Source organism: Panthera tigris, chromosome E1, assembly GCF_018350195.1.
Source record: "Panthera tigris isolate Pti1 chromosome E1, P.tigris_Pti1_mat1.1, whole genome shotgun sequence".
Taxonomy (NCBI): Eukaryota; Metazoa; Chordata; class Mammalia; order Carnivora; family Felidae; genus Panthera; species Panthera tigris.
In genome coordinates, this window is record NC_056673.1 from 44,172,686 (window position 1) to 44,200,023 (window position 27,338).

The following is a 27,338-nucleotide window of genomic DNA, read 5'->3' on the forward strand; positions in this document are numbered from 1 at the left end:
GAATATGAAAAAAAATAACCAAGTCCTAATTCTCACCACAGCGATTAAGTCAATAACCAACACATTTCAAAAGGGAGATTAACTGAAAAATATTTAGAAAGCTACTTACTACTCCAATGTGGCAAAGTAAAACTGAACTTTGAGGGTTGATATCAAGTGCTTTCTGGAAATGCATTTCTGCAAGGCTGAATTTTTCTTGCTTGTAATAAATCATTCCTAAGCCATACCTGAAAGTATAAAATAAAATATAAATTTAGGGATATGAACTTTTGGCTGCTAATTTAATTCAACTTAATACAAGGGTGTATATGGAATCTGGCTTTTTAATAAACTAAAGAAAAATACTGGTGGTGTCAGAGAAGGCAAAAACTATCAGTCATGATAAAAAACCATCAAGACATTTTAGACAAGTCCCTTTTATAAGTAAAAACAATAAATCAAATTCAATCAATCAATCAATCAAATAGAACTTTAGCAATGAGGAAAAAAGAAACTATATCCTTAAACCCGTCATTACAATCTAGATTTAACACCTCATTTTCACTAAGTGGCTAATGATGTCTGTGCCAATTAACTTTGTTAAATTCTTTCATTTAATCCTAGAAGGAAACAAAGAGATAGGTACTGTTATCACTCATATTTTCAAATAAGGAAACCAAGTTGAGAGAAGTTAAATAACTTGCCCACATTCATACAGCTAATAAGGATTCTAATCAGAGCCTTCCTTTATGATTCTCAACTCTAAACTCCTAGTAATGCTACTTCCATATTCTTGGTGCAAACGCATGTGTATCATTATAATTACATATGCATAGATAGCATCATGTTCTGCTTCCCCTCTCACTCACTGTATCAAAAATACACTCCTACAGACTTCACATTATAAATTTGGAAGGCTATGTAACAATATATTAAGTTGATATACAGGTATTTCTTCTGAATTTTCAAAACCTCAAATGAACATAATGTGACTGATATACATCAAGGAGACCTTTCTTGGCCACTACTAGATGATGATAATGAGGAATAAGCACCAAATTAATGAAATAAGAAAAAAGCACAATGTGTTTTCTTACATCTGATATAATTATACCATTATAATTGTGTTAGGGGTGAAGAAAAGGTATACAAAGCTCTGCACTAACAATGGTGATGGTCGAATAACAAAAGGACTATTGTAGAGTTGGAATAATACATTTCCTTAGTGTTTCATTAGATACATAAAATTACCTAAATACCTCAACATTTAAATTCTTCCTGTGAAAGCTCACCAATCTGAATACTTCTTTTTTTCCAACTGAAACAATTATTTTTATAGCAATTTTTGGTATGGTATAGTTTCTTAAGAACACAATTATTGCGGGGCACCTGGGTGGCTCAGTCGGTTAAGCGTCCGACTTTGGCTCAGGTCATGATCTCACAACTTGTGAGTTCAAGCCCCGCGTCGGGCTGTGTGCTGACAGCTCAGAGCCTGGAGCCTGCTTCGGATTCTGTGTCTCCCTCTCTCTCCGTCCCCCTTCCCTGCTCATGCTCTGTCTCTGTCTCAAAAATAAATAAAAACATTAAAAAAAAAAAAAAAAAAGAACACAATTATTGCAATATAGGGCAGACCCAAACATTTTAAAAACAACACGAGCCCTATTCAGAACTGAATTCCTAAAATATTACAGAGTGCTTTATGTGAAGACAAGGCAGTGTCAGCAAGCCTGACTGCTTAATACGTCAGCAGAAGCTAGCACCTGTCAGGCCATCTTTCAGGTAATGTGCCTACTTAGAAATGAGACGTACTCCATTAAAAAACATACATACACAAATTAAAAATGTTTTAGTAAGATAGTGATTCATATTTAGTGACAGAATGAAAATTCAACTGCTATAATGATTACTTCAAAAGATACAAAAAAACGTCTGACAAAAACTGTGGCAGAGTTATGATATCACAATTATACTTCTTGTTATTTAAATTGTCAGTCAAGAAAAATATAATAAAATGTCAGCAGTAGATACAGCATTGAGGCAGAAATAAGAACTTTTTCAATGTCTTCTTAGTTTGCTAACTATGTGAGCCAGCTAGTAACTTCCTAAATAGAGACATCACTTAATAAACTGGAACACTAAATTCTAAATAAACCTAATGAACTGAACTAGTATCTAATAAACTAGAACACAGCCAAAGAGCAACAACAAATGGAGAGTTTTCAATGTTTACTTTCTATGATCCAACAGGTGATTACACCAGTCCTCTCCACTTTCCCAGTTTCTATCCTTTTTTTTTTTAACTTTAAACAAATTTTTATTACACAAAGGTTGTCACATAAATGGCTATTTCTTTACTTTGTATACAATTATTCTTATTCTCCATGGAAAGACTGCTTCTTAACTTTTCATCTGGTGATGGCAAGCGCTAAAATCCTGATTTTAACAGATAGTAGTAAAAATGCTGCAGTGATTTAAGTTGAAAGCAGTACATTGGCACATGGCTCTTACATTGTTATCAGGAATGTACAAACGTCCTGTTTAAAAATACAAAATAAATTATCTGTAGGTATGGACAATGATGGCTGTAAACCATTATATGTTTGTCAACTGAAACCAGTAACTGATGATTATAGTGATTTTCTTAAACATCAGCGAGCCTTTTCTTCAGTCATTTCCTTCAACCGACTTCTCTGAAGCTCTTGTTAAGCACTGCCTTCAGCTTCCTGTCACAGTTCATCAATCATGGTAAAGCGCTATTCTAGGAATTAGAACATGCCACCTCCCATACCACATCCCATTCCACCCATTCCAGGGTCTTTCTCTTCCTTAGCAATTTTGGGGACTCTGTTGTACTTAACAGAGAGGCCACTCCAGCAGCATCCAATACAGCAGTTCTTAGTTGGATCAATGATTTCCTTTTCTACCATATTCACAACATCTCCAAGCATAGCATCATAACCAGCTTCTGAGGGACTCTGCATAATTTTCTCGACTATCAATGATTCTTCAACACCTGCATTCTCAGTAATGGTCATTGCAGGAATTTGGAGTGTTCTCTTAATGATTTCTATACCAACTTTTTGATCTTCATTAGCTGGAGTTATCGGATCCAAGGCTGGAACGCACCAAAGCAGGGCACAACCCCCTCCCAGAACAATGCCTTCTTCAACAGCAGCGCATAAAGCATTGAGGGCATCTGTGACTCTTTCTTTTCATTCACTTCAACATCACTTGTGCCACCAACCTTCAGCACAACTACTCCATCTGAGAATTTTGCCAGACGTTCATTCAGCTTTTCCTTTTCATATTCTCTAGTTGTGATATCCAACTGCTCACTGATTTCTTGGGTACGTTTTTTCAATTTGAGCCCTGTCACCTTTTCCTTTTAAGAGCACGGCATCATCTTTGGTCACAATGACCTCTTCAACTTTTCCTAAGTCGTGAGGCTGAACATCTTCAAGATTTAGAGTCACCCTTCTTCTCCGAACACTGCACCACCAGTAGCAATAGCCATATCTTTAAGCTGGTTCTTTCTTTTGTCACCAAAACCTGGAGCTTTGACGGCTACAACCTGAAGACCAACTTTTAGCCTATTCAAAACAAACGTACTCAGAGCTTCTCCACCAGCATCATCAGCAATTATGACCAAGGGCTTATGGTGAGCATTGGCAATTTCAAGAGCAGGTACAATGGACTGAACACTAGAAATTTTCTCTTCACTCAACAGAACATAGGTATCCTGGAATTCACATTTCTGCCCTTTTGATGTATTAATCAAGTATGGAGAAATATAACCTTGATCAAACTTCATGCCTTCGATAATTTCCAATTCATCATTTAGTGGTTTTCCATCCTTTACTGCGATGACACCCTTTCTTCCAACCTTTTGCACTGCGTCAGAAATGATGTAGCCAGTTTGTCTCCATTTGTAGAAATGGTGGCAACCTGAGCAATTTCTTCAGGGGCTGTCACAGGTTTAGACTGCTTAAGTTCAGCAATTACAGCATCAACAGCTAACATCACACCTCTCCCGATTTCCACTGGATTAGCACCTTAGCTAGCCTTCTCGAAGCTTCCTCGGCAATAGAGCTTGACAGGACAGCAGCGGTAGTGGTGCCACCTCCAGCCTCTTCGTTTGTGTTATTGGCAACGTCCTGAACAAGTTTAGTCCCGTATTTTTATATTTATCTTTTAAGTCAAGTGACTTTGCAGCGGTTACACCATCTGCTGTTACTGTGGGACTGCCCCAAGTCTGTTCAATAATCACTATTCTTCCCTTTGGCCTCATGGTAACAGCTACAGCCATCGGCTAAAAGGTCTACACCTTAAAGCATTAAGGTTTGGGCATCTGCACCAAATTTTACATCTTTGGCATCGGCCTGAATCAGATGAGGAGCCAGTGCCCTGGACGCTGGCCTAATTTGGCAAAGGACTGCGGGTAATCCAAGCATTTCTGAAGGGCAGCGGCAGCGCATGCGAGTGATGACGCAGGCTGTTGGAGGCGAGTGAGGGACAGAGCGCACGGCGCACATGGCAAAGAGACCGTGTCCCCTCCCTCCCAATCAGTGTCTATTCTAATCACGATGTCAGTGTTCTAAGAAAAAGAAACAAATCAAGTAACAAAATCAATTACTTTCAAAAGGTTGGTAGGAGAAAAGGTTGAAACTGTAGAGTATAAGGATCTGGTATTCTGTCATCATTAGTTAATTTAAAAGTTTCTTAAATGTATACATTTCACATAAAAAAATGTGGTTACTAGTTAGCAACCAGTATGTACTATTCTTAAGTATTAGTAACTAAGTTCATGACAATAGAGATTTCTAACAAAACAAATTACTGAGGATCAGTCCTATCAGCAGGACATTGTCTTTGTACTTCATCAGCACTTACCATGCATTGTAATGTCTCGGATTGACTCTGATAGCATTTCGAAAACAAGCTAATGCTTTGTCTAATTCTTCAGTTAACACAAACTCGTGCCCTAGTAGAGTATAGGCATAAGCATAATTTGGATCAACCTGGATAGCTCTCTGGAAGAATTTAATTGCAATATCATGTTCCCGTTGCAAACTGAAACAGTTCCCTGCAGCACACCAGGCCTTAAAAAAAATGGAAACAAAACACAAGCGTATAGTTAAAATTTTGTTTCAATTTTTCTATCAAAACCAAATTTATGACTAAAATCAATGTTTTTTAATAGATACGGTAGATCTTCATTGTTTAAGGATTTCATATTAGTGAATCTGTCGACCTGCTAAAATTTACAGTATTTGTTAAACCCAAATCAACATGGAGTATGTTAGTGATCACTGTGGGCCCAACATATGAGTGGTCCAACAGGCACGGTCTCAGACGAGGTCAAAAAGGGCGACTCTAGGCCTCCCTGTTTCATCTCTCATATAGAGATGACCAGAGGACAGCAAGTGGAGGGGCAGCTCAGTGCAAGAAACTCTGGCACTGGGGCCAGGTGGACAGTGACAGACTCCCAACTCTAGCACCTTTGCAAGGAGGCCTCAGACAAATCACCTTAGTTAACACTTCTGAACCTCGTTTTCTCTTTTATAAAATAAAGAAAATAGAAATCTACCAGGATGGGTTGTTTTTACGATTTAAGAATATAATCTGGGGGTGCCCGGGTGGCTCAGGTGGTTAAGCGTCGACTCTTGGTTTCAGCTCAGATTATGATCTCATGTGAGATCAAGCCCCGAGTCCAGCTCTGTGCTGACAGCCAGCTTGGGATTCTCTTTTTCTCTCCCTTTCTCTCTGCCCCTCCCTGACTCGTACTCTTTCTCTCAAAAATAAATAAACTTAAAAAAAAAATTATATATATAGCCTGTGTGAGGTGTGTGTGCCAGAAGCAATGGTTCAGTCTTTGCTAACTCAGTGTTCACAGAAACTACTGAACATAACTATCAAGAATAACGAGAACTGAAATGTTTTTTTTTTTAAATGTTTTATTTATTTTTGAGAGAGAGAGAGACAGAGCATGAGCAGGGAAAGGGCAGAGAGAGTGGGAGACACGGAATCCGAAGCAGGCTCCAGGCTCTGAGCTGTCAGTACAGAGCCCAACGCAGGGCTCAAACTCACAAACTATGAGATCGTGACCTGAGCCGAAGTCGGTTGCTTAACCCACTGAGCCACGCAGGCGCCCTGAATTATTTTAATTCTAAGCTTAAATATGTTACAAAAGTACCACTAACGATTCCTGACATGCAATGAAATAGTATTCTTACAGGACTGAAGCGTGTAAATGAACTGTGCCTGTGTCTTAAAATGACAATAAAAAGCACTATTTTAATTAGCACTTTTTCCAATCTACATAATTTCTGCTTAATGAACACCAATTTTGCTGACAACAGCAATGTTCATGTAGCCAAATCTTGATTGTTCTTGGATGAAATACATGCTCGTGAATCTGCACCACACACTCTAGGACTTTCTCTTCTCTGAATCCCTCTTGGTCTATAGAGAAGGTTGCAAAAGTAAGTACGGATGATGCTAAATGGGGTCTGAATTATTTGCTTCATCCCCACGTGTTAAAGGTGATCAAAAGGCAACTACATAAGCCAAGTGTTTCAGTTAACATACCTCTGGTGAATTTTTATCCATGTCTGTTAAGTCTTTTGAAAGAACTGAAAGAGCAACATCTTTCTGAAGATGCCAAAGTGTTGTAGAGTAGATCTCCATGCCTTCGACTCTGTAATTCTCAATCCTTCTAACCTCGGAGAATATTCTTTCAGCCTGAAATAAGAAAAAAACTAGTTAAGGGGAAAACAAGTTGATACCATTTACGTATATACGGGGAGAATACTGGGTACTGTTCTCATAAGACCTAAATGCTGCCTTGTTTTACAGCGCTGATGTGAATTAGCCAAATTGAACAGCTTTGACAATAGGTCAGACTAGGTATATACAAATCAAGGTAAAAAAGTAAGAACATGAATTGTGAAAGCAAATCCATGTTTCCACCAAACAGAGGAGAAATCTATACAAAATTACAATTTGCAAAGGACGAGTCAATTATTTAGTTCACAAAACACACATTTCTAAGTCTTAATAATGGCTTCACAGAATAACTCTCTCAGGAAAGGTGAAACGATAATGACTTCTGTAACACAAAACTACTTTTGCAGTGACTTCTATTAAGAGGCTGAGTTGAAAACTTTAGGGGAAGGGGCACCTGGGTGGCTCAGTCAGTTAAGCATCCGACTATAGCTCAGGTCATGATCTTGCAGTTTGTGAGTTTGAGCCCCGTGTTGGGCTCTGTGCTGACAGCTCAGAGCCTGGAGCCTGCTTCGGATTCTGTGTCTCCTTCTCTGCCCCTCCTCTGCTCATGCCCTGTCTCTCTCTCTCAAAAATAAACATTTAAAAAAATTAAAATAATAACAACAACAACAACAACAAAACAAGCTGTCATCAAAGAAAGAAAGAAAGAAAGAAAGAAAGAAAGAAAGAAAGAAAAACTTTAGGGGAAAACCAGGTTCTGTTGGCCACCAGCACTGAGGCATGTTGAGTACTGAGCACAACCTCCAAAGTTGTACCTGATGGGAAATGTAGTCCCAACCTAGTAATTCCCTTTTCTTTTGCAGACCTCTCCTGACTTTAGGGTCCCTCCTCTGCTAATTTTTTCCTACCTACACTCACAGCCCTTAGAATTGTTTCTCTCACCTTGAAGCTTTGGGTTATACCAAATGAATTAGTGGTTCCCTAGTTTATTGATTCAAAAGTTCAAAATTCTGAAAGTCAAGTTTGGTTTAGAATAAAAAATATTGGGGCGCCTAGGTGGCTCAGTGGGCTGAGCACAGACTTTGGCTCAGGTCATGATCTCATGGTTTGTGAGTTTGAGCCCTGCATCAGGCTCTGACAGCTCAGAGCCTGGATCCTGCTTCAGATTCTGCATCTCCCTCTCTCTCTGCCCCTCCCCTGCTCACGCTCTGTCTCTCTCTCTCTCTCTCAAAAATAAATAAAAATGTTTTTAAAAATTTAAAACAAAGAATAAAAAAGATTAGGACTGTTCTTAATGAAATGAAGATGGCAGAAAATAAGAAAATTGGATTCATAAAACTAGGAACTCCAAGAAATGGCCATATACTATGTATAATTAGCTTAATGATTTGTAACTTCCCTGAAATCCCTTAAAAGTTATACAGGTAAGTTTTTCAAATCGGCATTGGTTCTAAGAAGATGTACTTAACCACAAGTCAAATATGGGTTCTGCAAATCTTTTGGTTTAAAATTTTTCAGGATCTATTGCTTCCTCTGAAAAGTGTGGCGTAGACCAAAAACAAAACCAACCGACCAACCAAACAAAAAAACCAAACTCATGAAATTAAGTTGAAACAAAGGCTTCTGTTAAGTATCTGTGTCACTGCTCTATAGTTAGAGGGAAACAATACAAATTATGTATTTTAAAGTACCTGTGAAACAATAAATCAGAAATAATTTTGAAAAAGGCTTGCCAAACACAGTTCTTATGTACCAGTAAAGGGCCATTACCCGAACATGGAACTTCTAGAAATGAATAAGGCTATGTGTCTACAACAACACTTTTCTCTTTACCACGCGAAAATACACGAGGTGGTATCTTCTGCATTTATCCTCCACCTGGAAGAACAAACACTTCACCCTCAGGGCTTTGCATGGTTCATGACGGGAGGAGTGACCTTTCTCTAAGCACACTTTTTAGAAAATACCACCATACGTCACTGCCCTGCGATCTTACCATGCCTCATTCTTTACTTCCTATGACCTAGTGCTACCATCCTTATAGATTTATTGGCTTACAACGTGTCTCTCTTACTAGAATGCATGCTCTATAAAGGCAAGCAATTATTTGTCTAGCTATATTAGAGTCTAGAAGAGGCTAAGACATAACACGCACTGAATAAATAGAATTGAAAGAGAGCAAAAGTAACTTTATTATAAACTTTAAATAATTTGTATTAGAGAAATTTTAATCAATATATAGGTTTCTTAACATTGTTTTTTTATTTTTTTAAGTTTAGGGGTGAGGAGAGAAAATGCTCGGAAGATGAACTAGGGGGAAAATTTAAATTGGAAATTAGAATTTTCTTTGGCTTGATATTAATACTCTCCTTTTCTGGTATAAACAGATAACTTAAGCAATGAATATAATTAAAAGCGTAAAAGTCTTGTGAAGGACATTGTGTCCTTGATTATATAAAATTTTCTTCATAGCACTTTTCAAGTTTATTAAATATATCAAATGCCAAAAATTCATCCCAGGAGGAACTCTGCATATAGTAGAAAAAAGTTTGATTATAAACATCTGTTACATGGTAATATAGATTTTCAGATCCAACTGAGTATGTACAAATATCCACATAAGAATATATGGATGACTTGGACTCTCTACAAATCTATTTCTTTTTTTGTTTATTTTATTTTTGAGAGAGAGGGAATGAATGAGCAGGGGAGGAGCAGAGAGATGGAGACAGAACCCAAACCAGGCTCCAGGCTCTGAGCACAGAGCTCATTGTAGGGCTTGAACTCAAGAGCAGTGAGATCATGACCCGAGCTGAAGTCAGACACTTAACCAACTGAGCCACCCAGGCTCCCCTCTACAAATCTATTTCAAGCAATCCCCCCAAATTTAAATGACTCCTTAAACACAAGAAAAAATTTGACTATTTATAAATTACAAATGGTCAGAAAATAAAGACATTACATAATAAATATTGACCTTTTAGGTCTAGCTGTCTCAAACAGAGGCATCTTAATGAAATTTAAATTATCTCTTACCTGCATGTACTCTGAAAGTTCAAAATAGGCCCTTCCAATTTGGCACAGTACCCAACCAGTATTGTAGTGGTGAGAAGGTAGGTGGCTCAAGATATATATAGCTTCTCTGCAGTTGTACGAGCACAGAGCTAAATAACCTTTCCCCATTTCACGAAGAAGGCTCATCAAACCTTCTAGGAGAAAACAATATAGTAAACAAAGGAGAAAAACACAGTAAAATAGTTTGGTTTTCTAGAAAGGCTAAATACAAAATAATTTATTAAAAATCCCAATCTCTATCTGGAAAAAATGGAAGGTACTTTAATGAACATAAAAAAAAAATTACTTAAAATAAGTGAATAAAATAAAATACAAAGGAAACATTAAGCATTGACACAGACCTGCTGCTGCTTTCTGCAGATTAAATGCCTGGATCTGAGGTGTGATTGTGGAGATTTTCCCTTCTGAAATGATGGACGAGTCCAATTTTGTAATTTCCAGGCTATCATTTAAGTTAGGTTGAGTTATTCCTCCTTTGTTAGTTTTACTTTTAGTTTTTCTGTTTGGGATTTTAGGTGGAAACTTCATTTTTAACTTTTTGCTATTCTCCTGTAAAAAAAGAGGAAAATCCCACACTTATTAAACTCACGTATGTTAGATTTCCCAATCCTTTCTCAAATAGTAGACACAAAATAAATGTTCAGTCTTGAATGGTCTATATTTTTCTCAGAAAACATTTATAAATCAAAAATTTTCAAAGTCTTTTAACTTTAAATGCAGCAATTCTGAAAATAAATTGTATTAATATATTAGTATGTAAGGTAAATCTGCATTAAGTATTGCTCTTTTCTGAAAGTGTATCAGTTTCATTTATTACTTAAAAATAAGAAAATAAATGAATGCAATACTACCTAATTGTCTCAGAGTATTATAGCTAATAAGTCATAAAATTGTTGATTTGTTCATGTCAGAGTTAAAAATTGTCCATATTTGTCGATGGACCAAGAAAACTTACCAAGGGCATAATGAGGCCCTCCAATTGTGCAAAAAAAACAAAGGACATGTGTTATAGTATCTGACATAGCCATAGCACACCATCAAATCCAGAAGACTGGAATTGGTTTAATACTATCAACTAAACTACGCTCTTACTTGGATTTCATCAGTTTTTACATGATGAAATCATGTACTTCTTTTTTCTTTTTTTTTTGGTGTGATAAGTCAATGAAATTTTGTCATATGTATGATTTGTGTAATCAACCATGACAGTAAGGATACAGGACTGTCCAACCATTACACAAGAAATCCTTTGGGTTATACCCCATAGTCACATTGTCCCCCAAGTCCTAATTCCTAAAAACCACTGATCTGCTTCCCATCACAATAATTTTGTCTTTAGAACAATGTTTTAGAACATTTATTGAAAGACCAAGAAAATTTACAAATGTTATAGACAGCTTTCCCAATCAAAAAAATATTAAAAAAATTTAAATAGTCTCTGAATTTATTCATTAGAGATGGAGTCATCAATGAACTGAAATTTAAGAGAGGGACGTGTTAAGGAAATGTGACATACAGAAATCTTTAAATTACCTTGGTTGTAGAGCTGTCACTAGTAAAGAGTCGCGAACTTCTTCGAGGCAGTGCGTTTGGGGGAGATGTGATAGTGGGGCTCAATACCTGAGGTGTTGTACTAAAAAAAAATGATGAAAAGTAGACATTAAAAAAAAAAACCCAGCTATGACCATTAACTATGGATTCGATTCAGATGCATTACAAAATATTCATTCATGTTTGCACTCTAGTTTGGTGAGTTTGGTCAGTCTGTCATCCCTCTATGAAAACTCAGGATTTAAAAACTGTGTCACCATAAAATGATGATGATTATAGGACCAGTCTTCACTCTATCTGAAACTGCTAATTTGAACTTAAAACAATCCACATAAAAATTCTGGGTCAATAAATGATAAACACATCTATAAACTAATTCTTTCTAGCCTTCATTTGCAACTATACCAAGCTAGAGAAAAAAGATAGTTGGACAGGGACGGTCTAAATGTGGGATATCTGCCAATAAATAAATACCATTGTAACAACTGATACTTGAGAAATTATTTCCCTATAAATTCAAACAACCACATCAAGGTTTATTTTGTTTATAACAAAGGAATCTAACAATTGCTTGGGCACTTTTTTTTTTTTTTTTTTACTTTAAAGGCAAACCCTAAGATACAAGGATTCTATTCTTCAAAAGTAAGCAAACTTAGGGGCCTGGGTGGTTCAGCTGTTGAGCATCCAACTCCCGATTTCGGCTCAGGTCGTGATCTCACAGTTGTGGGATCAAGCCCTGAGCTGGGTTCCACGCTGGCTGGGCTCACGCTGGCGTGGAGCCTGCTTAAGATCCTCTCCTCCTTTCTCTCTCCCTCTGTCCCTCCCCCACATGTGCGTTCGCGCTCTCAAAAGAAAACGTGAGCAAACTTAAAACTTGGGAGTTATCTGAGAGTGGGTAAGTCTACGGGCTTAATGGTTTACAATTTATGGGAAATACCACTAAGTTACCTGGATTTGAGTCAAAGAGGCTTTGGAGAATAAAAGAGATACTGACTAGTGAGTAAAGAAAGCCCACGTGGTCCTTAACCCTTTCAAAAGACAGAATCTCAATGTAGGGATTTCAGCAAAGGATGTCATTTAGGTTGATGAATTAATTTTATTTTATGATAATTTCTTTTAATTAAGATTATTTTTTTAGAGCAGTTTAAAGTGATAGCAGGGGCTCCTGGGTATCTCAGCTGGTTAAGCATTGGACTCTTGACTTGGCTCAGGTCACGATCTCACGGTTTGTGAGTTTGAGCCCTGTATCAGGCTTGTGCTGTCAGTGTGGAGCCTGCTTGGAATTCTGTCTCTCCCTCTTTCTGACTCTTCCCTGCTCACACACTCTCTCTCTCAAAATAAATAAATAAACTAATAACAACAACAAAAAAGGTTCACAGCAAAAGTGAGGGGAGGTACAGAGAGAGCTGCCATATACTCCCAAGTCCCCACACACGCATAGTCTCCCCCACTATCAACATCCCCCACCAGACTGCTACATTTGTGACAGGTGATGAGCCTACACGGACATTCTATAAAGTCCACAGTTTATCACAGAGTTCACTCCTGGTTTTGTTCATTCTATAGGTATGCACAAAGGTATAATGACATGTATCCATCATGGTATCTATCATACAGAATATTTTCATTGCCCTAACCTCTGGGGTCTGCCTCTTCATCCCTCCCCCTCCAACTCCTGGCAACTACTGATCTTTTTATTGTCTCCATAGTTCTGTCTTTTCCAGAAACCAATCCATTTTTAAAAGTACAATATTCTTTATTTGAACAACTATGTGTCATTTACATTACAAATGTGAATTATATGTTGCCAATACTATTACCTAACTATAGAAGAGTTTGTCTGAGAAGTGGGAGGGAAGAGTTTGATCCATGGAGCAGCTTATAGGGAGGACAATGCTGAGAAAAATGCTGAGACTGCTTAAATGCCACAAAAAGTTGTATAACATAACTCTTGTGGGGGTAGAAGTAAAAATAATAGTAAGAGGATTCTGGGGCTAGGAGTCTGAAGAAGACAAACTCTTCCTCTATTATAACTTTCATTAGGGTTCTGTTAGCTCCGAAGGGCAATGTGACAAAAGAAAACAATGTTCAAAGTCTGACAGGCATCAGAAAAATGAAGCAGGATACTGTGTGAGTTTTGAAACATTGGTCACAGCATGTGAAATATACATATCTCTTTATAACTTGCATCTGTGTAACTAGGAGTTTGAGAAGGAAAAGAATGTGCTCTAGAATCAAGACTGTTGAGGTTTGAGATCAAGTTCTATCACTTATTACCTATGTCATTATGTACCACTTATATTAAACACTTTTTAAAAAAGCTTTTGTAAATAGTATCATTTTATGGCTCTGTAATAAAACCTGAAATATCCTACTAGTTATAAAAAGATGCCTTGGAAAGATTATAAAAATGATTTTTATAGGTTAATATAGAGAAAATGATATGTAAAATTTTGGGGCAATTTAGCTAAGAGAACTAGGCTATTCTAATCATCTCTAAAAAAACAACTTTCTAAAAAAAGAACAGACTTCCACTGCCAATTGTAATGAAACCCTATGGACCAGATTTACTCTCCCATCTTAAACAACTATAACACCGAACAAAAGATATGAAACAATGTTTTTCAGACATTGGACAGCAAGCACATATGCCTGAGGAAGAGTCCTGAGGACACGGTGCTGGGAAAGGGAACACAAATAGAACTCAGGGTCTCCCTGTGCAGAGAAGAAAATGCTGAGACTTCTAGGTAGTGAAGGCAACTAGAATATGCAGGGCAGAGTACTAGAAAGGGGAGAGCTACAAAGAGGGAGAGCTTCAAAGATCTGCAGGAAGTTTTCCTAGAATCCTCAGCTGAAAACTGAGTAGTGCAACTGTGTGTTATAATAAGGTATGTTATAATAAAGAATTCATTTGGTCTTTGTCTTGGATTCTTGAGAAGAAGCTTCTAAATTCTTTAAATTTCCCAAGTGATAGGAGTGTCTGCTATTTATGGCAGGTCCCTGAATTTATGCTAATGAAATGACTCGTGATGGGGCCCTAGACAGTTTTGGGATACTGGGCTGCCCATGCTGAAAAGACCAACCACTGGTTAGAGGGTTAAAGCTTTGAGCTAAGTGTTAACAGCCTGGTCTCAAGGAAGGGGAGGGTGGCTAGGGATTAAGTTAAATCACATAGCCAATGATACAATTTATCATGCCTATGTGATGAACCCCAATAAAAACTCTATCAAAACTCAGTGTAACTTCCAGGTTGGCAAACACACTGATGTGCTGGTGGGGGGACATATCTTGATTCCACAGGGAAAGGACATAGAAGCACTGTGTTCAGGACCCTCCCAGACCTCAGTCTTACTTGTCTGGTCCTGACTGGTACCCTTTATGATCAAGTTGTAAGTAGAGAACTTTCCTAAATTCTGTGAATTGTTCTAGCAAATTACTAAGCCTGAGAGAGTAACGAGAACGCTCAAATTTGTAGCCAGTTGGTCAGAAGTGAAGGTGACCCAGGAAGCCCCTGAATTTGCAGCAGGCAAGTCAATGAGATTTGATAAGTCTTGTTGGGACTATGATCTTATTAGCCTGCAGAGTCTAACAAGTCTGGGTGATTAGTACCAGAACTTACTACAGTATTACAGTGAGGAAAACTACCTGAATCTAGAGAAAGAACTACTGGAAAGGAGCTGGCAGAACCATTCTTGGAGCTCACCCTGGGCTTGGAGTAGCCCATATTTTCAATAGCTAGAATTAAGAAACCTCACACTCAACAGGTCATTGAGTAGATACTCAAAGGATACTGCCTCAATAGCGAAGCATAATTAGTCCAGACTCAAGGCCACTCTTGTCGTACCTAACAAAACTTAAAAAACAAGACCTAAAGGAACAAACTGTTAACAAGTAACTACATCGCAGAACAAAACAGAAGTACTTAAAAGAAAATAAAGTAGTCTAGCACTCAACAATGTAAAATTTCCAATAAAAAAAAAAAAACTAGGCATACAAAGATGCAGGAAAATATAATTTATATTGAACAGAGGAAAAAAAAATCAATAAAAAACAGACCCAGAAATAACATAGTAAAATAGTAGACAAAAATCATTAAAAAAGCTATTATAGACATATTCCATATGCTCAAAAAGGTAGAAGAAAGAATAGGCATGTTAAAGGAGGGAAGCAAATCAAACTTCTGGAGATGAAAAATAGGACATCTGAGATTAAAAATATCTATACATACTGGATGGGATTAACAGCAGACCAGATTGCAGAAGAAAACATCGGTAAGTTGAAGACACAGCAATAACCACTATCCAAAATGAAACAGAGGAAAAAGACTAGAAATGAAAATGAACACAAAATTGAGCTGTGGGGGACAACTTAACAGTCTAATACACATACATTTGGTGTCCTAGAAGGAGAGAGGGGGACATGACCAGAAAAAATATTAGAAGAAATAATGGCCAAAAATTAGCTAAATTTGATAAAAACTATGAACTCATAGATCCAAGGAGCTCTCGATCTCTGGCCAAGAAAGAAGAAAACTACGCTAGAGCACGTCACAACCAAATGACTTAAAAATCAGTGATAAAAAGAAAATCATAAAACAGAAAAAAAGAGATAGATTACATATAGAGGAACAAAAATGAGAATGAGAGCAGACTTGTCAGAAACAACACAAGCTAGAAGTCAGCAGAACATCTTTAAAGAAAAAACTGCAAACGAGAATTCTATATCCAGTGAAAATTCATTTCAAAAACAAAAACAAAGGTGAAATAAAAATTTTTTTCTAGACGTACAAAAGCTGAAAAATTCATTACTGGCAGACTTGGACTATAAGAAATTTTAGTCTTTCAAGATGAAGGAAAAGGATACCAAATTGAAGTCTGGACCTACAGAAAGAGGACCAGAAATAGTAAATATGTGGGTAAATATAAAATAGATTTCTTTTTCTTATTTAAAAAAATTTCTATAGAAGATAACTATTTAAGGGAGAAACCACAACAATGCACTGTGGAGTTTATACACATGTGGAAGCAAAATATATGCCAACAATAGTATAAAGATGTGGAGAGGAGCATGAAAACATATTTTTATAAGGTATATGATATATATGAAGTGGTACAACATTACTTGAAAATAGACTTTAAGTTAAAGTGTATACTCTAAACACTAAAACAGTCTCTAAAAAGACAAAATAAAGAGTAATTGTTAATAAGACAATGTTATGGGTTGAACTGTTTTCCCAAAGAATATGTTGAAGCCCTAACCCCCCAGTACCTGTGAATGTGACTTATTTAGATGTAGGGTCCTTGTAAATGTAATCAAGTTAAGATGAGGCCATTAGGGTGAGCTCTAATTCAGTATGACTGATGCCCTTATAAGAAGAGGGAAATTTGGATACAAAGACACACAGGGAAGATGGCCATGTAAAGACAGAGGCAGATACTGGGTTATGCCCCCACAAACTAAGGAATGCCTGAGGCTACCAGAAGCTGGACAATATAAGAAAAGATCTTCCCTTGAAGGCTTCGGAGGAAGTATGGCCCTGTGAGCACCGTGACTTTGGATTATAGCTTCCATGACCGTGAGTGAATGCATTTCTGTAGTCTTAAGTGACCCAGTTTGCAATACTTTGTTATGGCAGCTGTAGGAAACTAATACAGGCAATAAATGAGACAAAATGGAATCAATAATACAAAAAAAAAAAACAAAACCCAAAACTCATACAAAATCATTAATAGTTGCTTATTAAAGTTAGTGTATTTGTTTAGCGTGAAGTGAAATGTATTATTCAGTAAATTACGTTTCCAAATTCTTTAGGATTAGCAAATTTACTCAGCCTCTATCATGTTGTTCTGCAGGAGGCCTCAGGCTCCTTCTCATAATTGAGCCCAGGCAATCACTGTCATCTGTCTGTGAGTTGGCTCTCATGATAAGATTACCATCCTGGCATTTCAGAAATATTGAGGCCTTTTATATAGTCAAGGTATATGCACATGAGGGTCTGTTTTAAGTCTTATAGTACACATTCACTATTTTAGAAGACAGAGCCGTATTCTTTTAAAACACTAGCTATGATTTATTTTTGAGTGCTTGAACAGGAAAAGAAATCCTATTTAACACCATTTCTGTGTGGAAATGGATTATTTAAAGGTTTACCAAAAGATGATCTGTATACAGAAGTGCGTAATAGGGGAAGAGGAGAATGAAATCTATTGTACTTGACCAACAAAGGTCATATAATAAGAAGAAAATTATTTTGGAGGAGTGTTCAGAGTATCAACTAGGAACACCTTGGTGGCTCAGTCGGTTGAGCATTGGACTTCTGCTGGGGTCTTGATCTTGCGGTTCATGAGTTCGAGCCTCACAATGGGCTCATTGCTGACTGCGCAGAGCCTGCCTCAGATCCTCTGTCCCCACTTCTCTTTCTGCCTCTCCCCTGCACTCTTTCACTCTCTATAAAAAAATAAGCCTTTAAAAAAATACTCAATTAAAAATTATACTAGTCTTTTCAGTAAGTTTGAAACTTTTTTCTTCCTTCCTTCCTTCCTTCCTCTTTTTAAAGATCTTATTTTTAAGTAAGCTTTACACCCAATGTGGGGCTTGAACTTACAACCCCAAGATCAAGAGTCTAATGCTCTACCGACTGAGCCAGCCAGGTGCCCCTAGAAATTTCTAGTATGACATATTCAAAACTTGTAAGAGTCATTCTAGAATCTCAGGGAGGGTCAAAACCTGCCTAAAGGGAATAAAGTCATGTTTTATAGCAAGAAAAGCCAAATAATATCAAATAATGACACCACAATAAATACCTTGTTTGTGGGCCAGAACTTTGTGTTTGTGCAACAAGAATTGGAGTTACCTCTCGACTATTTCCACTCTGTGAGAAGACAGACTTTGTTCCAGTTTGGCCGATTCTGGCAACAGACTGTAAAACACAAAAAGTCTAAGGTTTGTGAATTATAAATTGCACTGAAAATGATAAAAGACACCACGATGCTCCCATCTACATTTTCCCAGTGCAAGATTTCATAATACGTACTGTCATCTGAAAACACAAATTAATGTCACAAATTAATGTCAATTAATATAGTAGGATTAACATCAAACTATTTCCTCACCTTAACATCAATATTTTTCTTTATTCTATCTTTTCATTTTTCACTTTAGTTTTTAAAGAAAGGCTCAAACTTCCTGAAAAAATTCCTAAAAAGCCAATTATTACATGTTCTCTAGGTGGAGCTAAGTGTTAACAAGAATTTTAAGACAGCTACTACTCTTAAGATTTATGAACATAAAAAATAACAATACAGGGAAGATTTTATAATCCTTCTTTGACACTTAGTAAAAACATTCCACAGTAGTCCAAAGGAATAAATTAAAAAAAAATCATCTCATTATTTCCCACATTCTAAGTATATTGCTCTTAGAATTAACATTTCTTCCTGGTGTGTTCAACTTTTCATTAATTGGTCTCTATTCCCATGGAGGAGGAAAAAAACTTGCTTGCCTCTTCTGTCTCTAATTTATCACCTTTCTTATATTAATTTTCAACACTTGGCTTCTTTATAAAATGCTCTGCGACTGTTGCATCAGTGGATATTTTTAATTCTTTTTTACTACCAGATAATTTTCTTCCAAATTTACTATTACTTTGATAGGCATTGTACATAATTCTCAAAGTGTACATTATAATTAATAACTAATAACTTTCTCACCAGATAGGAAAGCCTTATTTTGGCCTTTCCTGTATTCAACATCACTGATCATGCCCTCCTTTTTGAGAGTGTATAACTTCCAAAATAGTATGGTGTCTTGATTATCTGTCCTATCACTTCATTTGCTGCCCTCTTCTTTCCACTGTTTTTAATTAAGTATGCTGTGTTCCTTCTCTACTCTCTTTTCCTAGGACAGCCTGGCTATTTTAATAGCTTTAACTACTATTTCCATCACCAGGCCATATTCTTTCCTCTATGACTAACTATCCAGTAAATATTTTCATCTCCTCTACCCCCGCCTCAAAATAAAACTTTACAATCCTTCCGCCTCTTCCTTCCCCAAGTTGGGAATTCTACATTCACCCAAGGGACAAAACCGTCAACTCCGGACCTTCCTTATTTAACAAAGGTGTACTATGTACTGCATACAATATTCAGTTTGATATTTTCAGTTGATACTACGTGCAGACCTACAAGTACAGCTTTCCTAGGAATGTCTTGTAAGAGCAAGGGCAGAAGAGGGGAAGACAGCAGGTGGCTTTATCGTTTGGGCAATGAAATCGCCTACCCATCACTAACTGTCCTTAATGGTTTTGGCCTACTTCACCCGATATGCTAATTACCATCCTACTATGCCTCCTTGTAATTATAATAAACTAATTTCCACAATTATACTCCACTCCTATAACGATGCAATGGCGGGTAGTTGTCAACTCTTAAAAATGAGATTTAAAGTAATCCAACACATTAAGTACTTTGCAGCCCCTTTTTTACTATTCTTGGAGTTTCTATTATTACTCATTAAGGAACTATTATAGAAACAAAACTTTACAGACTCTAAGGAATATCTGGAGTAAAGAAACAAGAATAAACATGTCCCTAGGAGGGTAAAGGGGCTGTATCAATCACATACTAGTATGACTTATTTAGCTCCATTTCTTAAACATCTATTGAGCATGGCAATAGGCATTTTAAATACATAACCTGATTTAATTCTCACAGAAGGTAACCCTGTACCATAGATGTTTGAAACAAATGGCACTTTGACCTCTACTGCCATAGATCTATATAAGAGAACATTATTTAAAAAGTCTCAAAACTTGTAGTATTTACTATGAGGTTAAGGATACTGTCAAGTATTTTTCATTTTACTATACATTTACTATAAATTTACTATACATCCAAGAGAATCCACCATAAAAACTTTATTTTCAGAAACAGCTGGCTTTATACAAGTCAATTTTTTTCATGTTAATAATAGTACAATTAAAAGACAAATACAGTGGTGGAGACAAGTAAAACAATGGCAAGTATAGTTTCTGTTATTTATATTCAAAGGATAGAAACCTTTTTATTTTTGTTTAAAAATGGGGAAATGAAAAGTACAAATCTGAGTCTTTATTTACCTACATGCCGAAATAAACTATTCTTGTGAGTTATGATCTTACACAGTCGAAGACCAATCAGCTTTGTATCTCCTGCTATAACCAGCAGCCTATGACAGTGATGACCTTCTTTCACATTTAGGTCAACAATTCTAAGGCAGCAGTGAACTTATACAGTTAGATTCTCTCTGAGATTGCCTTTAACAGACTAGAATTTTAAACAAATTTCTTTCATCAGCATAAAAACTACTTTACATGGAAAATACCTTTTTTGAAGGGGCTCCAGTAGATGGCACGTCAATTACAGAAGACGTATTAGTGTAGTTTTGTAAATAGGATCCATCTCCAGGACTTGGGGTTTCTAATGGCAAAATCCCAAAACTGAGAAGAGGTTGAAATCAAGGTGTCAAAAAGTCATCAAGGCATATATAAAGCAGCAGTATACTTAAATTAGAAGGTCTAAAAGGAAGAGAATGGCAAATCAGTCTTGGGGGCAGTGAGGATCTGAGGGGCAGATTTAAAATAAGCTGTGAATGTAGACTATTCCACCCACCATAACTAAAATTAAAAAAGAAAAAAAAATCAAACAAGGAACTAAATTGAGCAGCAACTACTGATCTCAGGAGACTTATTGGAAATAAAGAAGAACAACTTTGCAAAAGTGAAGATCCAAATGACCAAATTATTTCAAATTCCTGGACTTTATGGGATTTAAACGACACTGTTACAGAGAGAGTGTCTCTAGAGATGCTGAATCCACACATGGATTCAGTGAGCTGTTAATGTCACGGTCATGCTGTTTTAGTTAGCTCTCTGGCCCCGGGACCCAATTCCTAGCATCAGTTCTAGCACAGAATTTTTAATTTTGATACTTTTGGACATGTACCCTCTGGGCTGGATGCCTATATTTACACACATATACATATACGTCTAATAATTTTGACAAAATACTTCCTACTGATACATGTCAATTCTTCTGTGGTTTGGAAAACAGTACTTTAACAGTAACCACTGCTACCGCTCTGATGAGATCATAAGCATTCCAACATTCCAAAAGGTTCACTGCGATTCACTGACACACAGCCAAAAAGACAGTATCTTTTAACGCATACACTAGCTGAAGAAGGCGTATTTAAGGGTTTTAAATTTTCCAATATTTAACATTAAATTTTTATCACAGGTATTATATTTTTAACTTCATTTTCTGGAAACAGAATAGGTCTATTACTGACTTACTAAATGCTTCTATTTCCATAGAAATTTAGAAGTTGCTGTTCATATTAATTTATATTACTAATATGAATTATTAAAAATCATTTAATATTATAGCACATTTTAAAGTATTTTTTGTTTGTCTTACCTTGGGGTTAATGGGCTAAGAGCAGCTGGTCCTCCTAATAAGCTTCGACCAGTTTTTGGTTTATTTTGAACCTGTTTAGATAATATGGAAGTTCCTGTTCCAAGAGGGACAGTATCTGGTGAAATTACAGCTGAATCAATATAAGACACTGAGGAATCTGTATTCAAGGAGTACTTTGAATTGGAAGATTCTAAATTCAGTCTGTTTAATTCCTGAAACAGAAAATTTCCACCATGTCATTTATGATACATTTGGTTCATTCTTTTTTGTTTTCCATAATATTTGAACACTAGGATAGGATTATACTTACAATTGTGTCCTGGGGTGTTTCTGTAAGAACGGTCTCGGGTTGTCTATGAGATAAACTATGATTAGATACTAGTGTTGTGCAAGAGCTGGGCAGACAGTTGCTAAAGTTCTGTAAAGATGTTAATTTAAATGTTTGGTCAGGATCTGGCTTTTCACCTATGAAGGGAAAAAAAAAATGTATGCCTCTGAGGAAATGACAATTAATATCTTTTTAAGTATGCATATATCAGTGGAAATAAGGCCTCACCCAGAGTTTTAAAGTTCTCCTGTTTCAACTAATCAAATTTACTTCCCCAAAGCCCACCTATCAACTCATTACAAAAATTTTCACATAAAGCTGTAAATTTAGGAAATAAACTATAACACTATTTTAAATATAATAAATCATAGGAAAATGCAGATTTCTGTGCTTTTTTAAAGCAGAAAGCAACTAGATCTCATTTTGCTCAAGGTAAGGAGTGATGGTGCAGAACTGAAACCCAACAGACATTACAGTCAAGTTAGAAGCACTGCCATAGATACGTCCATGAGGTTTTAAAATGATCCTCATGCATTCTAGAGCACACAGACTAAGACACTCTTCCCCCATATTGTCCAGGTCTTATTTACATAACAGTTTCTGCTCCAGGAATTCTATTAGTTTCTTTCCTTATCCAGAAAGCTATTTTGCCTAGTGTTACACTCACAATACAAATTCTAGAGGACACAAGGCCACATCAGTCCTTAAACATGATTCTATTACCTTATTTCTTGTTCTCAACTTAACAGCCTCTAGCTTTGAAAAATGTTTTCCTTGTGAATAATTTGTATCACTCTCCGAGAATTAAGGAGCTGAGACAAAAAAGAAGAGGAAGCGGGGAACCCTCCCCTAGTCACCTCTACAAACCTACCTATTTCACATAATGATTCAAAGGGGGACCAGAGGAAAGGATTTAAACTAAGGCTCTTTTGGTAACATTCTGATCCTTTGGCAAGCCGATCTGTCTTGCTGTAAAGACAAACACATATATTAGACAAGCTGCACAACCCAAAACATCATAAAGAATTTTTTGGTACAAAAAATTAGGTAACTCCTATATGTGTATTTGTACACACACATACAAGTTCTGAGAGTACTCTTCTTGACACATTCCCTAAATTACTAATTTCCCCTTCTCACCACTCTCTAATCTGTTATTTAGGGCAGTTCGAGTCAAAAGTCTGGTGAAAGCAAGCAGAACATGAATTGAACGGAATGCTGGCAAAATCAATTATCATTGCCTTCTTGAGTATTAGAATTGCTTTTAATTTGCTGTCAGAATCTAGAATTACTTAAGGAGATATGGACAATATCCAAATATTTCAGTCTTATGCTTAATTTTTAATGTAATATCCCAATGGTAATTTTGAAAGTGACTTAAATGCTTTAAATATAGTATATTTAAGTGATCAGGCTTTCTAATGAAGTGGAGGTGGTAGCTCTTTAAAAAAAAATTTTTTTTTTAAAGATTTTATTTTTAAGTAATCTCTGTACCCAAAGGAGGGCTTGAACTCACAACCCTGAGATCAAGAGTTGCATGTTCTGCCAACTGAGCCAGCCAGGTACCCCGAGGTGGTAGCTCTTAATGAAAAAAATGTTCTAAAGAATTGGGGTGAAAAAATTATCAAATGGTACTGGGAAGAAACAGGTTAATCTAAGAACCAGACTTACCACCAGTTGTGTCCTAAACAGAAGTCTCATGAGCTATTATAGACAAAAAGATCAATAAGCTGTCTACCAAAATACTGGAGTTAAAAAAGATATCTTAACAAGCTACAGCTGCAAAACCACAACAGCTATGTATTCAGATTACTGGGTGCAATTTTGGTCACAAGACAGGCAAATGATGGCTGAAATGAAAAGCCAGTCTTTGGAGTAGAGTTTTCCCTCACTGGATGTTTAACCTTTAATATTTATAATGAATAAAAATAACCCATCCTTATCCTTTTTTTAAAAAAATATACTGTTTTAAGTTTATGAGAGAGGGAGACCATGAGTGGGGAAGAGGCAGAGAGAGACAGAGAGAGAGAATCCTAAGCAGGTTCCATACTGAAAGCACAGAGCCCAACAGGGGCTTGAACTCATGAACTGTGAGATCGTGACCTGAGCCAAAGTTGGATGTTCAACTAACAGCCACCCAGGCACCTCCCTCATTCTTTTAAAGAAGGGGAAAACCCTTCTTCATGGTTAGGGACTGATTCAACTCTACCTTCAAAACTTTTATATTTTTAAATGTTTATTTATTTTGAGAGAGAGTGTGCATGCATGCACATGTGTGTATGAGTGGGGGGAGGGAGAAAGAGGGAGAGAGAATCCCAAGCGGGTTCCACACTGTCAGCACAGAGCTGGAAGCAGGGCTCGATCCCACAAATCCCACAAACTGTGAGATCCTGACCAAGCCGGATCAGGAGTCTGATGCTTAACTGACTGAGCCACCCAGGCACCCAGCTCCTCTAAAACTTTTATTAATCTTGTTTAAAAAACTTTTTTAATGTTTATTTATTTTGAGAGAGAGTGCAAGAGGGGGGAGAGGCAGAGAGAGAGAGAGAGAGAGAGAGAGAGAGAGAGAGAGAATCCAAAGGAAGCTCTGCGGTATCAATGCACAGCCCATCATGGGGCTTGATCTCATGAACTGTGAGATTATAACCTGAGCTGAAATCAAGAGTTGGACACTCAACCAAGAGAGGCACCCAGGCACCCCTAAAATAATTAGTAATACGTAATAGTATTTTTGTGATTTTAATACTTTATTTTGTTTTATTAAACTTTATTTTAAAATAATTTTAGACTCACATACAAGTTGAAAAAAAATAAGAGTTCCCATGTACCCTACATCCAACTTCCCTCAATGACAACATCTGATATAACCATAGCACAATTATCAAAACTGGTAAATTGACAATAGCATAATACTGTAAACTAAACCACAGACTTTATTTGGGTTTCAGCCGTTTTTACACGCACTCATTTATGTATGGTTTTATGAAATTTCATCACACGTATAGATTTGTGTAACCATTACCACAATCAAGATATAGACAGAACTGTTCCAACAGCCCAGAGAAACTCCACAGCTGCCTCTGCACAGCCACATTCTTGCCTCAACTCTCCCCTCTGACAACCACTGATCTGTCTCTATCGTAATTTTATCATATCTATGTGGTTTTTTTAAATTTTTTTAATGTTTATTTATTTTTGAGAGAGAGAGAGAGAGAGAGAGAGAGAGAGAGAGAGAGAGAGAGAGACGATGAGCAGGGGAGGGGCAGAGAGAGGGAGAGACACAGAATCTGAAGCAGGCTCCAGGCTCCGAGCTGTCAGCACAGAGCCCAACGCGGGGCTCGAACTCACGAACTGTGAGATCATGACCTGAGCCAAAGTCAGACACTCAACTGACTGAGCCACCCAGGGACCCCTATCATATCTATGTTTAATGAGAAATTCTATTGGTCTGCATCCTCACCAGCACGTGGTACTGTTTGTTTGTTTGTTTTTAATTTTTTATTTGAGAGAGAGAGAGAGAGAGAGACAGACAGAGACAGAGAGAAAGAGAGAGCATTAGCAAGAGGGGAAGAGGGGCAGAGGGAGAGAGAGAGAATCTCAAGCAGGCTCCACGCTCAGTGCAGAGCCTGACGTGGGCCTCCATTCCATGACCCTGGGATCATGACCTGAACTGAAATCAAGAGTCAGATGCTCAACAGACTGAGGCACCCAGGCGCCCCTGTCCGTTCTTATTTTAGCCATTTTAACAAGCGCGTAGCGGTTTCTAATGGTGTTTTTTATTAGCCTTTCCTTAACAGCTAAGGATCTGGTACAACTTTTCATGTGCTTACTTACCATCCATATATCCTCTTTGGTGAAGTAGCCATTCAAATATTTCACCCACAGTCTAATTCCTTATGTTTTAATTTTATTATTGAGAATTCAAGAAACAAAAGTGTTTCTACCAAGTTTTTCCTACTTAGCATCTTACACTCCTTCTTAACTAGGTAGAACTGATTATTCCCTCCATTGGATAAAATACTGCTCAATTTTTTTCTTTTTTTTAAGAGAGAATGGGAGTGTGGGCTTGGGGTGGGGGGAGGGGGAAGGGGGTAGATGGAGAATCTTAAGCAAGCTCCATACCCACAGGGCTCCATCTCAGGACCCTGAGATCATGACCTGAGCCAAAATCAAGAGTCTGATGCTCAACTGGCTGAGCCCCCCAGGTGCCCCCTGCTCAAATTTTATCACAGCATTTTTATTGTGATGATAAAAACTTATAAACTTTTGTTTACTGCTTCTCTCCTATTCTATTATAAACCTTTGAGGGCAGGGACTGTGAGTGATTTATCTTTACATCCTCAGGACCAAGTACTATGTTTAGCCACAAAGGGAGGATGGACCTCAAAGTTTCTCAAATAAATGATAAAAAGAATCATAGTTGCATGAACTAAATTCATTACTCCATGTCTTTTTATTAAGACAAATGAAGATATTGCTATTGTATCTTTATTTACTCCTGTTCTCAAAAGAGTGGTGTCATATGAAAATGAGCCCCCAGATTCAGGCAAATAATTTATTCTGTACAAAAAGACATTTTTGAGGTTTTTAAAAAACTACTATTCAAACTAGCCTCGATTTATCTTAAATCAGGTGCTTTCCTAATTCTTCAGACAAGCAGTCCTCAACCAATTCTCCTACAACATGTAACAGGTGACATTTACACAGGCGATGCACTCCCACGCGTGGATGAACAATTCCCGTCACCTGATTATATCTCCACCCTCTACTCCCCAACCAAGGAGTATTTCAGACTAAAAATGAGTGCGAACAATATTATAGTGGTAACTTTGAACTCACTCTCCCTTGCTTTCAAAAGACTAAATTTAAGTAAGTGTAGAGAAATTTTAAATACATTTCAAATGATTTGCAGATCACTGTTATTTCAACAACCATCGTGGAAATTTCTTAGGACATGCCTCCAAATTAGTATGGCAAACCAGATGGGAACTGCTATGCTTTATTACTGAAATTTATCTTCAAGCCTTGTTCTAAGGAGCCGAGGTGATATTTAATATTAGAGAAAAAACTTCACTCATTTCTTCTTTTTCCTCAGTGGATCACATGAAGATATTCTCCTTACCCAAGGTGGAAAAAACCTCCTATGTGCACTCAAATATTAGGTAGTGCTGCTGTGGCTATCATCGTTAAAGCAAAGCAGATAGTGACAAATGGGATCAACATCT

The 27,338-nt window shown here is 37.1% G+C and overlaps 1 protein-coding gene and 1 pseudogene across 6 annotated transcripts in view; both read right to left on the reverse strand.

Annotated features, from left to right (window-relative positions):
- The window catches only part of CDC27 (cell division cycle 27), a 66,024-nt gene that overhangs the window by 13,961 nt on the left and 24,725 nt on the right, over positions 1 to 27,338 (reverse strand). For 4 of the 6 annotated variants that reach the window (XM_042967875.1, XM_015540290.2, XM_042967878.1 and 1 more), the window contains 11 exons: positions 22,985 to 23,082; positions 22,096 to 22,250; positions 21,786 to 21,997; positions 20,692 to 20,806; positions 18,135 to 18,250; positions 11,314 to 11,413; positions 10,122 to 10,329; positions 9,742 to 9,914; positions 6,568 to 6,720; positions 4,870 to 5,078; positions 110 to 227 (listed from right to left, as the gene is read on the reverse strand). In XM_042967875.1, the coding sequence (XP_042823809.1) occupies positions 110 to 227; positions 4,870 to 5,078; positions 6,568 to 6,720; positions 9,742 to 9,914; positions 10,122 to 10,329; positions 11,314 to 11,413; positions 18,135 to 18,250; positions 20,692 to 20,806; positions 21,786 to 21,997; positions 22,096 to 22,250; positions 22,985 to 23,082 (1,657 nt within the window). The remainder of the gene's footprint in view (positions 1 to 109; positions 228 to 4,869; positions 5,079 to 6,567; positions 6,721 to 9,741; positions 9,915 to 10,121; positions 10,330 to 11,313; positions 11,414 to 18,134; positions 18,251 to 20,691; positions 20,807 to 21,785; positions 21,998 to 22,095; positions 22,251 to 22,984; positions 23,083 to 27,338) is intronic. The other 2 variants (XM_042967876.1, XM_042967879.1) reach the window with 1 other exon arrangement.
- Positions 1,563 to 4,855, reverse strand: LOC102969184 (annotated as a pseudogene).